This window comes from Malania oleifera, chromosome 10, assembly GCF_029873635.1.
Source record: "Malania oleifera isolate guangnan ecotype guangnan chromosome 10, ASM2987363v1, whole genome shotgun sequence".
Classification (NCBI taxonomy): domain Eukaryota; kingdom Viridiplantae; phylum Streptophyta; class Magnoliopsida; order Santalales; family Ximeniaceae; genus Malania; species Malania oleifera.
In genome coordinates this window covers 30,560,839-30,575,293 of record NC_080426.1, presented here as the reverse complement: position 1 = coordinate 30,575,293, position 14,455 = coordinate 30,560,839, and the positions used below count along the sequence as shown (strand labels likewise).

The following is a 14,455-nucleotide window of genomic DNA, read 5'->3' as shown; positions in this document are numbered from 1 at the left end:
TCTGCTAAATCTATTTAGCATCATCAATGGTCCAATGGCAAGAAATTGTTTTTTTGTGCATAGAAGAAAAATGGTCAATTATGTATAATCACCTGATCTGATTGTCCCTCGATTTAGAAAGTTCCCTAAATTTATTTAAGGAGCAGCATCAGTGCTTGGTCTCGTGGTTAAAAATTGTTCCTTGTATAAGTTGAGCAGTGATGTGTGTGTTTTTTTTCTTTTTTCTTTTTTTGAAAAAAAAAATTATATGGATAAAAGCAGCTGATAGGGTTAACTCATCACTTCAGGCTGGGGCCTGACTGAATTTAACTTCATATGATGATCATTATTCATTAATTTTTTAAATCAGTGGAGGTTGTATAACATACCTTTTCTACCGTCCTTGGCAATTTGTGTGCCATTTCTGAAAGAAAAGTTGGTCTCGTTAGACAAGACCAATGCACCCAAATCCATGCTAATCCAGTATTCCGGCCACCAGAGTTCTTTGTTTGAATGTTTTCATTTGTGAGTTACTATTATGCTAAAATGCATGCTTGTTCGCTGTATTATTTATTTATCTGGGTATGAGAACATGTTCTGGAAAGCAAAGGAAGGGGAGTTAATTAATCATGATTGGATATGCTCAAAGAAGTGCAGAAAATTAGCAAAGAGAGATTAGGTGCAAGTTGAAAACCATGATGGATAAGGGGTGTATCCTGTGAATAGAAAATCAATTTAGGCACCAATGGGCACACAGGATTGAGCACGGAATTGGAATTGGAATTGGCATTCGGGTGTTGCTAGTTTTTTAATTTGTAATTGTGACTCCCTGCTCAATTCCCAAAAACTCTCCAAGTGCTTGCCACTTTCAGTACAAACCAAACTTGGGCATCTAGGTTTCCAAGCTTACAGTTTTTGGATCCTCAGAGGTTCTTTAAATCAAATGGCTAGTAAAGGCACAATAGAGGGTTTATAATGGGAGGTTCAGAATTAAAATTCTATGCTACCACCATGGTTTTACTTACTTTTTTTTTAGTTTCCCAGTTTTTTCTTTGTTTTTTGTCTGGATTTTTCTAGACTTTACTAAGGAGATGCCTTATTCTCCTGGCTGTATATTCTCAATCTATTAGTGAAATTCTTCTTTTACTATTAAAAAAAACAAAAAAAAAATCCATGCTACCACTACCACCATTGTCAACCACTTCTAGCCTCCATTGCCAAACCACAACTGGCTGCCACCACCAGTGACCATGACTGACCAGTGACCACTATTGATGACCACTGTTTTCTACCACTATCTTCAACCATGTATGAGCCAGCATTGCCAGCGGCTGGCCACCACCATTGTCAAATTATAATTCAGACACAATTCCAATTCTGATGAAAATGGAATTAGAATTACAATCATAAATTCAATTCCAATTCTGCAATCCAAATGGACGATCGTTTTATTTTACATAGAATTTCTAATTGGCAGATATGCTCATGGTCTTAAATTTCCACGAAATTGTCGAAATTTCTGTCGAAATTTCCGATTTCCATCACCCTCGAAATCGAAATGGCAATTGATTTCCGTCTTGCATAATTTCAACGAATCATCCGAAATTTATCGAAATCTCGAAATTTTAGCGAAACTTATTGAAATTTGAACTATGCAATGCAATTTTCCTGGAATGCAAATTAGAGATTTAGAAGTGAAGAGAAATTTCTCTCAATTTATTTTATTTATTTTTTATCGAAACAAAATATCATTACAAGTGCTTTTGAAATTTATGAAGAAGTAAACTTACAATGACATTTTATTTAACCATTCATGTTTTTATCATTATTTGTATAATAAATAATATTTAAATGATTTTTGAATTTCATTTGTATTAACTGATTCACTAAATATGTTTAATGGACATTATCTTACAAATATGTTTGATGCACATATTATATTACAACTTCTCCACCTCATACGCAGCATAGATGTATTTACTTGTAATATATTAGTCCTAAAACTTACATTGTTATGTCTATTAATCATTTCTAAAGCTTTGTAAAAGAATTCCAAGCTTTACTACTTATTTCCATTATTTTTTCAAATCGAAATCGAAATTTTCGTCAAAATTTCCATACTTTTGGAGCTTCGAAATTTGATTCGAAATCGAAATCTAATACCTTGGTTATGCTTGAAGAAATAAGCAATCTTGAGATTTCTTTTTAAAATAATGTCATTTACCAACAGTATCACATCTATAATCAGTTTTTTTAGGCAGGCTCAATGTTCATGGTTTCCAATCCCTTCTTGCAAAGGGAAGAGAATGATGAACTGGATTATTAAAGTTATTCTAGAATTTGGTATGGAAAAAGGTTTCATGATGCTTATACCAATTGGTTGGCAAAGTGAAGTCTGTGGACTGTCATTTACTGAATCAATTGATGGAATATGATTGCATAATCCATACACAATATCTTGTTGTACACTAGGATTTTGTAAAAACAGATTTGTATTTTCTCTTGATTTACATATTTTTTCCTTCTACGGTTGTCTCTAACCTCCCCCCCCCCGAAAAAAAAAAAAACTGCAGCGGACAGGAACAATTTGGAAAAGTTGACGCTTGCAGTCCTCTCACATTTGCCAACTGCAGTTCTGTACGTTCACGATCTGTCTGGAGAATGTGGGATGTCACCTTCTGATCAGGTATTAAGAATCCTTGTGTTTCAAAGATATAGTCAGGACCTTAAACATTATGTTGTGGTGCATACAAAATGAGCATGCATACGTGCACATGCACACTGTGGTTGGGTATCAGTTAGTACCAAGATTGTTTTGATGGATAATAGAATTGAACACTTTCCATGGTATTTTTGGATGCATGCATTTCATTTTTTTTTTTCTTTAAATTTCCTTTCTAAATCACCTTCTGAGAAAGTACTAGTTTCCTATCACAGTATAATATTGCTTCCTGCCATGGGAATCTTTATGCATCATTCTGATTTGCTTACAAGTCCAAATTTTTTTTGAATCTTTTCTAATAGATTTGATGAAGTAATGGTGAGAATAAAACAATATGAAAACCAAGAAACTGCCTTCTGGCTCCAATAGCCAGTGTGTGTATGGTATCTATTTTGTTTTAAATGGATTTCAGATATGGTTCTAAAAATTGGTCATTAGTGCCCTTATGTACAGGTTTCATCACTGCTATTGTGTAAACTGTAGGACAATATCTCTGAAGTGTAATTCACATCTGTAACCCGTCAGCTGCATTACCATAATAACCATTACACCCTATTGCAGGCCATCATGAACTGCTGTAGGCCGTTTCATATTTTTAAAAATTGGCCATTAACCTTTCTGATAACGTTATGGATATAACATCTCATAAGTGTCCTGATGCACGTCTGTATCACCCCGATATGGTTCATTTTGGTGTCTGGCTGTATGCTCTGTTCCAGGTGTCTCCACTACAGTTTGTCATGCCTTCTGGAATTGCTTCAACAATTTTTACACTAATTTTGTACTTTTTGAAGACATTTCCAGCTTTAAAACTCAAGACTGAATTTATAAACTATATTCATCATATTTACTACCAAATACACATTATTTAACTTATAATTGATGATGAACAAACTGTCTGTTATGTATGGGAGCAAAAGACAAAAGTCATATTTTGGATGATTTTTCTTCTACTGGTTAGAAATTATATTTTTAACAGACATCTACATCCTTGAATTGCTAAAAAAATTGGATTCAAACTGAAATATGAAACCAGTTAGTATTAGTAATCTTTGCTTCATTGTCCTCACCACTTATTTTTTGATTCTAGATGTTTGTGATTATGCTATGAAAAAATGTGAAATGTAACTATGTTTTATTATTAATGAGTTCTTAGTTTATATTAGATTTATACTCAAATAAATGGTGGCTAGCAACTACAGCCAGGAGGATTTTCTCCCTTCAGTAACAAAAGAACAAATATGATATTCAGCATGTTTAACATATGCTTTGTAACTTGATCTACAATTTTGGTGATAATCATTTAAGATATTAGTATGCAAGATTTTGTAGTAAAACATGCGAAATATAAGTTTAACCAAAGTTGTCGAGTAGGATTCCAAATCTTAGTTTTGCGAATCAAGAATTGAGAATCAAACTGTAAGGCCGCACAAATTCTAAAAATCTGCTGTAGAATAAATGTATATATATATCTAAAACAAACAAGATACATTAAAATGAAATATATTGATGAAAATTGAATGATCATGTAAGCCAATATATGCACATAAACATCTAGGTGTGGATGAAAAACATACTATTTATTAGAAAGTTGAAAAAGTAAGGTATCCCACTTTTGAAATGTTGAACATCAAAATGTCTCCATATTTAAACACTTCTAGAATAAATTATTCTTGAGAATCAACTGGATGGAGATTTATGGAATTGTCAAACTCTAGAAAGAAGTTAGGAAACTAAAATTTTGAAAACAATTCAAAATAGATAAAAGTAGAAAGATTTTGTCTATTTTGATTATTAAGTCACTTGGAAAAAGACATTGTTTATTTTGCATTAAAAATTAGTTAATTTTTAGATTTTTAAAGGGAGGCACTATTATGGCCTCCAAAAAATACCACTTGCACTACGCTTTTTTTTTTTCCTTGACATAATGAAATAACAAATTTGACCCCTCTTTTTTTATCTTTTTTGAAAATTAAGAATCAAGGGGTAAAATTTTCATTTAATAAATTAAAAGATAAATGTGGAATGCCAATAGTGTCTCCTTTTTAAAATAATTGGGCTTGATAGGAAACCAACTGGATCTATTGGAGATGAGTCGTATGTAAATGGTTATTGAATCGCAAATCAGAAGATTTGAATCATGAATCTCTAAGATTCAAATTGAGAATTGTATGATTCAAGGTCAATTCTTGGTAATTCGATTGGCCTACTGGATTCAAATTGGTAGGCTAGTGAATCAAGTCAATCGTACAATTCAAATCGAAGTAAGATTATAGCAACTGCAGTTTAACAAGTTTTCTAATCTCATAAACACTACATCCATTACACATTGTGTAACATCTGAAATGACTGCAACTGCTAATCCGCTGCCATAATCATATCGTGGTCTGCCACCATTTTTTAAAACTATGGGCTGTTTTAGACTGACTGTGAATTGCTTAAAATAAATTTCTACACTAATTTCGTATTTTTTATTTTTAGAAAAACATGCTTTTTCTCGCAAAAATGCAAGGTAAGGCTGCGTACTATAGACCCATTGTGGTCCGCCCCTTCCCCAAACCCCGCATACGCGGGAGCTTTGTGCACCGGGCTACCTCCTTTTTTTTTTTTTTATGCTTTTTCTATAAATTGAAAATAGTATCTGTAAACCATATTAATTCTATTTGCTACAAATAGTCAGGAATGAAACGCAAAAATTAAGATTAAACTAATGGAGGTATGCAAACCATCTTTTACATGGAAGAGTGAAAATTGTATTTTGGAAAAAAAATCTTTTATTGGTTAAAAATTAATGTTTGTGGTACACCACCCCCCCCCCCCCACCCAACCCCCGGAAGAACAAAAAAAAAAGGAACAAAAAAAAGAATACTTCAATGTGAAGACTGGTGCCCTCCATTCTTTGATCCATATTTTGTATGCTTAATTAAATGTTTGTATGTTTATGTGATTATTCAATGAGTTATGAAATATGAAAATGTTCTGTTGTTTATGTTTCATTATTTTTATGATTCCTTAATTTATATTACATATACTCTTTAAAATAGTGAGCTACAAATATAAGGCCTTTTGCCCCACTTAGTGACAAGAAAACCAATGTAACATTCAACGTTTTTAGTAATTGTTATATGTAAGTTGATTTAAAATTTGATAAAAAACATTTTAACACATCAGTTTGTAAGATTCAGGAGTCAAAACATGTGATTCTATATGTTTTCAAACAACTTTTCTAATATGATAATGAATTTATGAATGTGGTATTCGTTTGACATTATGAAACATAAAACGACTGCTACTGTTGAATTACAACTGTGAAAAGTGTGGACTGCCACCATTTTTAGAACTATAATTTAAGATGTGCTGCTGTTTCAGTTCCTTATTTTCATTGTTGGTGATTTCTCCTTTATTTATCCTCTTTCTTAATAATTTGAGGCATGTTGCTTAGCAAGTGTAGTGGAAAAAAAAAAAAAACCTCTTTTATGCCAATTACTTGGTCATTATTTATATGAATTCTTCTTGTCCATGACTCCATGCATCTGTTTTTAGAGCCATGTCTTCTGACAAATCATAGGCCAAATCTTTTTTCTCCCTGTTGATTCATTCTTAACTTTTGAAGTTGAACTGAAATTGTAATCTGCATTACGACATTTAAAAAAATCAAAATCCTTGTCTGTTTGACTGTCTGTACCCTGGCATTACTTTTTCATTGTCATGAAGGAGCATCTGTTGGCCACAAAACTGATACAAGCAAAGGTTTTGTTTGTTCAGATGAATGTCATTTCTTCCAAAGCAGAGACTTGTTACTGTTGGATAACTTTTTAGGTGGTCTGATTCTATATCTATCCAATGGTAGCTGAATTTTTTTATTTGGGGAATATTCTCTGGATTTTTGTATTTTTTATATTTATCTAGAGAACGTTTTTCTAAATTCAGTGGAAGCTGTTTTATAGCAGTGATGCAGAAGCCTAAAGGGTCAGTCATAGGAAAGCCTTTTTCCCTTTAAATAGAGAGACATGAATTTTTTTTTGACAAACAAAACCTCATCTTTGCTTAATTGTTATGCCATACAAAGGAAAAGAAATTACCTTTTAGGAGTTGCGATTGAGATGGTGTTTTTTTCCCCCCTGATAACAAAAGAAGATGAATCCATTAGAATAGAAAGAACATATACAGAGGAGAGTAAGAAATCCTCGTAAACAAAATGAAGAAAAAAAATAAAAAATAAAAATAAAAAACAGCCACTCACTAATAAAGCTAGCCAATCCCATTGAATATTGAAAAACCTTACTCCTTTAAAACAATCAGCAGCAGCACCCCAAAGCAAGGCTATATGATGAAGCTTCTCCCATAACAAACAGGAATCCTGCTTTTTCCTGGGCATTTGTTCCGACCATAAACCCCACTGAACAGCAAAAACTGTACACTTCAAAACATCTGCTTCCTTCTACCAGAACCAGAAAAGGGGATGACCAACAATTCCTCCACCTTACGGACAAATCTAAATCGCTCCCAGGAGATCAAAAAGCTTATTCCAAATATTCTAACCAATAGTCCAATGCAAAAATGGAGAGCTGTTTCTGAACTATCAAGACATGAAGAACATGCAATGGGAGAAAGTGTCTTTGAAGGTCTCATTCTCTGCAACAGATTGTTGGCATTCCACTATGAAGACCAATCAACCAAATAAAAGCCTTGATTTTGAAGGAACTTTGGCCTCCAAGTAGATTTTTGGAGCAGAAAGGAGATGTTAGCATTAGTCAATAGATTAAAGAAAGATTTGTGAGAATAAACCCCTGAAGAATCTAAAGAACAACAACACGATTATCCCTGCTGACGGAAGGACGACAATTCTCCAATACCAAAGAAGAAAGCTCCTCCACCTCCATATCATTTCAGAGTTCTGTGAAAATGGAAATCCCAGGAACACAAATCACCTCCAGAAATAAAAAAAGAGATGACATCACTATGCCCAGAAGACAAGCAATAAGACGAGGAAAAGATAAAGACAGTGGGTATTGCCCACCCAAATATCTTTCTCGAAGAAGAATTCAAGAACAATTACCCAAAACAAAATTAGTATGAGGAATGAAGATGGGGGTAAATTTGAGAAATACACCTCCACAGGCTTTTAGAAGAACATCTAATCCCCAAATTAGCATCCCACCCATTCACATGCAAGCCAAATCTTAAGTTTTATAGTCTTAATTTCCTTAGCCGAGGATTCTTATCCCCAAGAAGGATTTGCCCTCAAAATCTTCGAAATGAAGGTGTATTTTGTAAAAGCATAGTTGCTATCATCTCTAGTCTGTCTCCCATCTGGGAAAAGCTCCTTTAACTAACTACTTTGCGTACTGAATTGGTTTTCTGGTTGATTCCAATGGTTAATGCAGTACATCATATACAAAGAAATAAGAGAAAGGTTCAGCAATCATCTTTGGCTTGATGTTGTCTCCAAGTGTGATCTGCTGCAAAATTCTCCTGTTGTCTTCGTCACAGAGGATGGGGATTCTGATCATCTTGAGTTGGCAAGGTACCGGAAAATGGGACCAAATGGAGCCATCCATGTATCAGTAAAGGATGAAGCAGGACTCAGTGAGGTGATTTCTTCTTTTATTTTTTCTTTAAAAAAAATTCCCTACTTGGTCAAATTCTGGTCTTTATAGCCTGCAGGGAAGACCAGTTGAAATGGGATTCTCTTCCTTTTGCCTCTGTGCCATCTCCATTGCATGTGGTGCAACTTGGGAGATTTATTGGCTTTTATATATGTTTCTCCATTCATGGATACTGAAGTTGAAATTAGAGAATTATGACAGAATGGCGTGCTTTAATATTTACATTTAATTTTTCAATATGTGAACTGTTGATGTCGCTGAATTTCATCTTTGGATTGGTCGTCTATGTACTACTGTTGAGAAATTTCAAAATCTTTTGTTGAAATTATTACAAAAGATAATAATATTTCTTATATATCCCTTGTTATTTAAGAGCTGTTATGATTCATGTTTTTACTAGCATTTGCTGCTTTTCTGCTCAATGAAATCCATTATTGGATTCTCCCCCCTGTTTTTGTAATTCTTGTTGAAATTTCTTGCCACTTTGGTTTCCTAACTTGTTCCCCGATGTCAATTCAGAAGTAATGTTTGTCCCTTGCAGCTGAAGGGTAGAGTGCATGAGCTTCTGATTTCTCAGAAGGCCAGGATTCAAGCTCCATAGAGCAACCTAAAAAATCAAGTTCTTACTTGAGGGATTCCTTGATTCCTGAGAGAACAAGCTGTTGTGAATATTTATAGTCAAAGAATTGATGGCTCACATCATTTTGACAATACCCAAGGATATTGAGCTGACTTGAGTCCCATAAGCTGGCCGAAAACTGCCCGAGGCCATCACCATTTGGATGCCTGCCAAATACTTCACACTTCCTTTTGGGCTCATATACAGTGGCATTGATGCAATGCACACAGCTCAGTTGATGACAGGATGGAGTCAAATTTACCGATCTTCAGATGTTGTGGCGCCAATACTGTACTTTCATTAGCTAACCATCTTTGAGTTTATGGCATAGTTTTTGTATTTCCATCTCTTCGGCTGTTGTTATTGGGCTCAGCTTGTGAATGAGCTGGAAATCTGGGACGGTACACTTTGCAAGTGATGTGTGGAGACCAGCTGGAGTCTATTGACCGGCTACCATTTGCTCATTTCATGGTTATAATTGATCAATTTCGGTATTGCCTTGCTCATCTGAGGGTTATTTATCAAACTACCGTGGGTGCTATGCAAATTAACAGTTGTTCCCCCTGGACTTGTTGCTGCATTATTTGACTTTGCTTAGGGACTTGTTATCTTTTGGTTCCAAATTCTGTCAATCTTTATGATGCTGTTTAACCATGTTTTTTCTTTTTCATTAAACTAAAAGGATCTGTATACATATATTATGTAAAATTTTGGGTAGATGATTGTGCTATGTTTGCATCAATGGAATATGTTTAAGATGTGAAATCTATTCAATTCTCTGTACCCAGAATCAGTTTGCTCTATAAGATCACAGCAGTGTACACAGGAAAATTGGAGGGCAACGATTCTTGAGCTGATAACCAAAGTGTTGCTGGTGAGAAAAAATGCTTCAGGCCATTTTATTGGTTATTTAAAAGCAGTCTATGTTTGCGATTGATTTGCATAGACTAGCCCCGATTCTGGACATTATGTTCCAATAAACCTCAAAATACCATTTTTTTTTTAAAGAATATTTTTCTTCTTGAATAATATTTTAAAATATCATTTTTTTTTTTTTTTTTTTGAGTAGAGCTACCAATTTCTCTCTTCTTTTTTCTACAAGGATAGCAAAACAGCATCAAAACTATTCTCCAAGGTTTCACATTTTTTATATTTTTATCTTTCTTTCACATCTTGTTTGTCCTTGGAATGAGCGATTTTTGAATAGCCTCCATATACTTGCATCTAGGAAGGTTTAATGTAATAATTTTGGCCTCAATCTGGCAAAACATTGGGCACTCAAGCCTATTAAATTTCATGATTTTGTCCAAACAATGAGGGTCTCACAAAGTTGAGCCCTTCCAATCTCCACCCTTGTATGTGTGACCGACACCTGAAAATATGATCCACTCACATGATAATATGTACCTAGCTAATTATTGGCGCATGGTTCAAATTTGAATCTCTAACAGGACTCAACTTGGTCCTACTTAAGTCAAACTCAAACCACTCAAGTAAATAAATGAAGTTCAAATTTTGAAATACTGTTCACAAGCCTACTTGACATGTTGAGCCTTTTATTTTTATTTGAACTCGAATATATATATTTAAATAAAAAGTTGAAGTTTAAAAATTTTGATATTGATTAAATTTGAGCCTATTTTTGAATTCAACATTAACCTCTTATCTATTGTGGGATGGGTACTGCATATTATCTGTAGCTGTGCACAAGCTCTCTTGCTTGTGAACTTGCTTCGAAGACTGCCATACCATGTAGGTTTGTCAGCTTGAAAGGGGGTATAAATGTATGATTCCATTGGGATGAAGTGTAATACTATAGACCTAGCAGTTTTCCAAGCATCTTCTTGTGATTGAATAAGATATTCAAAAAACAAACCCAGCTGCCCCAAAAACCAAAAAAAAAACCAAACGTAGTGTAGACCTTTAGAAGTAGGGGGTACCCTTGAAGATAATTTCCTAGCATGAGAAGAACTAGTTTTGGCTTTGTCAATCTCGCAAGTCTCCAATCTTTAGATGTTCCATACTCTCATCCAATGGACTTCTTCCTCGCTTTCAGCGAGCAATTCCTGGTCACCCAATACACAACTAACGTGCTGAGGGTTCACTGGAAAAAGGCTGCATCTAATCTGGGTTAGCTACTAGTTGTTCCCTTGTGCTACAAATTCCTTGCCCGGAATCAGAACAAATGACCATGTAAGTATATACTGGTTTAGTAATGGTGAAAGGTAATATAGAATACTTCTGCAAGATCTAGAAATGAGCTTCTCTGTTCTGCTTTTTGACAAATTGGGCGTGTCATTAAAATCCCCAGACACAAGCCTGGGTAGACCAACATATATTTACTTCCAAAAAGTTCGAAAAAAAGAAAAACATAAACTGGGTATGGAACAGTGAGTCAACAATAATACCCAAGGTTAGATTGTCATCAACTCACTTAACATCATTAAACATGAGATCATTTATTTGGTTGATGCCAATATCAAAAATGGGATCAATGGGCTGCTCATCTCCTTCCACTGAAGGTGTAGAGCTCAGAGGCTCCCTACTAAATTCATCTGCAGAACAAAATATCACAGAATCAAAATTAAGACGCTACAAGGAGTAAGCAAGGTATGAAAATTCTCCTAAATTGACAAATATATTTCAAGCTTAAACAGATTTTATTAGAAGGAGAAAATTAAAAATGAAACCGTCTAAAGTTCGAGAAAATCCTAGGATGGATCTCTTGAAAGGCAAGTTAAGACTTACCAAACATTGTGTTTAAGGAATTTGGTGGAGGGGTTGCAATGAAATTGAGACCAATGTAAAAACCCAATGCTGAAACTACTGTCACCATAACATAAGCTGGCACCGCCAATGCCCAATACCTAAGAAAGCAAATATCAATTTAGCAATTTGTTACCAAATCAAAATCCAAAAAGAAATAATACCACCTAGGATACCACTAGTTTGAATGAGTTTTCTAGGCGACTTTTTGGCTCAAATCCAAACTCATAGATTTCAAATTTGAAGGCAATTATTTTTCAATTCAAAGTTGCCAAATATTTCTTAATTATTAGTTAACATAATGCACCAAAACAGCAAAAAAATTTCAAATTCTTCCATGGATTTTTTTTTTCTTTACCATTGCTGTCACCTCAGCTTCAGCCTCTGTAATAATAATAATAATAATAATAATAACAACGACAATGACAATGACAACAACAACAACATTCATTTAGGTTCAATTAGATTCAAGCACATTCTAACCAATTTTGCATAACGAAACCATATTTTAAAGTTGTCATAAATTTGAAGGTTTTACATGAAAAATTTTATTTTGCCAAGGAAGCAGAAATGTTTCCCCAATATTTGACTTGGCAAAGAAAATTTTCAATGCACCATTATTTTTTAAAAAATAAGAGCTTACCAAATACCAAGAATTTCCTTATGTGAAAAAGAAAAGCATACAGCCGATTCATTTTTGCTAGCTACAGCCCAAGAATGCAAACAAAAGAATGAAAACCAATTTGCTGACCTGCTAGGATAGTAATTAATCCCAATTGAATGTAGCCAAGGTTCAGGAACATATGCCCATATAAAGAATATAACTGCTTGCAGAAAATAAGCTTGGTCATGTATCAGAACTTACCAGATGGTCCATATCACAAAGTATTTTTTTCTAATCCATCTAATGAAATGCTAAAAAGGAACAAATATCCCAAAGGACATATAGTACACTAGTCAAACACATCTGAGAGACTAAGCTCCGTATAAGTAATGAAAATATTACTCAACATGATAAAGCAGTCGGACTAGGAACAAAATTATTGCAACGTGTTTGGTAAGATGGATTTTGAGTCTCGGATTTGAAAGAAATTTAATGCAATTTTATATTACATTTTGTTCAATTCACACAAATTCAAATCCAAGGTCCAAAATCCATGCTCCCAAACATAAGGTAAGGGAATTCAACAGGATAGGAGCAATAAGCAAATGAGGCTATGGTATGACAACAATGGAACAACACTTTCTGTCCTGTTTGGTTCACATAATGGAATGAGGTGGAAATGGAATGGAATAAAAAAAGAAGAATAAGAAGAAATCAAGTGATAAATTCAATTCCTTCTTACCAAACGTGCATTTTTCTTTTTAAAAAAGATTTTTCATAAGCCCCAGCAGCTTTCAGTTTGTTTTCTGTTTTCCAATTGACATACAAATTTTAAGGGCTGCAAGGCTGAGACAAGGACTTACGAAATCTAAAACTACGAAGGAAACATATGCATTGTTGCTTAATTATGAAATTATCTATTAATATATAACTAAAGCAACTTCAAGTTCGTCTAGATTCATGGAGATAGTGAGAAAGCACACTGCATATATTCTAAAGGCAAGAGATTAGGAGGCAGACCTGTAGCAACAACCGTGGTTATGGAACCCACAAAGCCATAAACTTCAGAAGTCTTGGGACCATGGTCTCCAGACAAGCCAAAACCAGAAGCCTTATCATCTGGGTCAGAAACGAACACGGTTGCTCTCCTCCTTTTATTAAAACTGAGGATCCTTCTGGGGCTACTGACAGAACGAAGATCTGCCATGGATTACCCTGCTCTTTCAATGTGCCAGCCTTCTTCTACTAGATGGCTGCCAAGTCCCAATAGCTACTGGCTGCGCAGCCAAACAAACACCAAATGATCAATGATGGCTTTTTCTGCAGAAGGAGGAAATCAGATATCCTAATGCATTCATTATGCCTTCAATTTCTCATGAAACTGTTTTCTAAAAACAAATTTTTGATAATTTCTTTCACTCCAGTAAAATTAAAAACAGAATGAAAAAAAACCAAGCAAAGAAGAAGAGAAGAGCGGAAAAAAGGATGAAAGCGAAAGGAGGAAAACGAAATAGAGGACCAATTACGAAGCGGAATTTAGCAGAGAGAGAGAGAGAGAGCTGATGTGATCCTCAAATATCAATGGCTGGTGAGTGGGGTTTAGAAGGAGCCCTAGACCTGATCTTGTTGAATCCAGAGTCGGAAAAATGCAGAGACTTTATCCTCAATTCTCCCGGTAGATTGTTCGGAATTGGAACTCGAAATGCAAGAGAGTGCGGGGATTCTACTTCTTTCACTCCGACGTTGGAAGGAGGGAGGAGAGAAGGACGGAAGAGACAGCGACGAGGAGGCCGCTGGACCGTAAAAAAGGAGCATAGAGCTTTAACGGCGACATGCAACTGGTCTCCAGCTGATCAGCGAAACCCGGGAGCGAACCAGGTGATTCGGTCCGAACCCATTAATTAAGTGGCCGGTTCGGCTGACAGTCCCAACTTGAAAATAATTAATAAGTAAAATCATTTAAGCATTAAATCATAAATAATTAATTAAATATTTGAAATAATTTTGTAGTAATTATTTATTCTAGATAAATTATACAAGAGCCAAAATCGTAAAATCCAATTGGCAATCTGTGTTGACAATTTAAATAAATTTTTTTAAATAATTTGAACACAAATTCATGCAATTTGAGTCGGGAAAAAAAGGGTCGTAGAAAG

At 34.7% G+C, this 14,455-nt stretch overlaps 2 protein-coding genes across 8 annotated transcripts in view; one reads left to right on the top strand and one right to left on the bottom strand.

The window, feature by feature from the left end:
- Nucleotides 1-9,703, top strand: part of LOC131165366 (uncharacterized) — a 46,217-nt gene extending 36,514 nt beyond the window's left edge. For 2 of the 5 annotated variants that reach the window (XM_058123089.1, XM_058123091.1), the window contains 3 exons: nucleotides 2,553-2,665; nucleotides 8,089-8,295; nucleotides 8,852-9,703. In XM_058123089.1, coding sequence (XP_057979072.1) covers nucleotides 2,553-2,665; nucleotides 8,089-8,295; nucleotides 8,852-8,911 — 380 coding nt within the window. In that variant the 3' untranslated portion in view covers nucleotides 8,912-9,703. Of the gene's footprint in view, nucleotides 1-2,552; nucleotides 2,666-8,088 lie in introns of all 5 variants that reach the window. The other 3 variants (XM_058123088.1, XM_058123090.1, XM_058123092.1) reach the window with 2 other exon arrangements.
- Nucleotides 9,704-11,204: 1,501 nt separating this feature from the next.
- On the bottom strand, nucleotides 11,205-14,230 carry LOC131166102 (phosphatidylinositol N-acetylglucosaminyltransferase subunit P). 3 transcript variants are annotated; one of them, XM_058124391.1, is made up of 5 exons: nucleotides 13,917-14,230; nucleotides 13,320-13,619; nucleotides 12,447-12,519; nucleotides 11,678-11,796; nucleotides 11,205-11,484 (listed from the first exon to the last, which is right to left on the bottom strand). In XM_058124391.1, the coding sequence occupies exons 2-5, from the start codon at nucleotides 13,504-13,506 to the stop codon at nucleotides 11,360-11,362; spliced, it is 504 nt and encodes a 167-aa protein (XP_057980374.1). In that variant the 5' UTR covers nucleotides 13,507-13,619; nucleotides 13,917-14,230; the 3' UTR covers nucleotides 11,205-11,359. The 3 variants fall into 3 exon arrangements, with proteins under 3 accessions (XP_057980374.1, XP_057980372.1, XP_057980373.1); XM_058124389.1 differs by having other exon boundaries at nucleotides 13,320-13,576; nucleotides 13,917-14,210; XM_058124390.1 differs by having other exon boundaries at nucleotides 13,320-13,576; nucleotides 13,819-14,152.
- Between the last annotated feature and the right edge of the window lie 225 nt (nucleotides 14,231-14,455).

Bases quoted from the DNA above. Each gene is read 5' to 3' on its own strand.
- LOC131166102 (XM_058124391.1), bottom strand. From the start codon at position 13,506: ATGGCAGATCTTCGTTCTGTCAGTAGCCCCAGAAGGATCCTCAGTTTT. The intron at 12,520-13,319 runs GTCTGCCTCCTA...TTCTGCAAGCAG, and splicing joins AACCACGGTTGTTGCTACAG to TTATATTCTTTATATGGGCA. The intron at 11,797-12,446 runs GTCAGCAAATTG...TTGCTTTCTTAG, and splicing joins ATTAATTACTATCCTAGCAG to GTATTGGGCATTGGCGGTGC.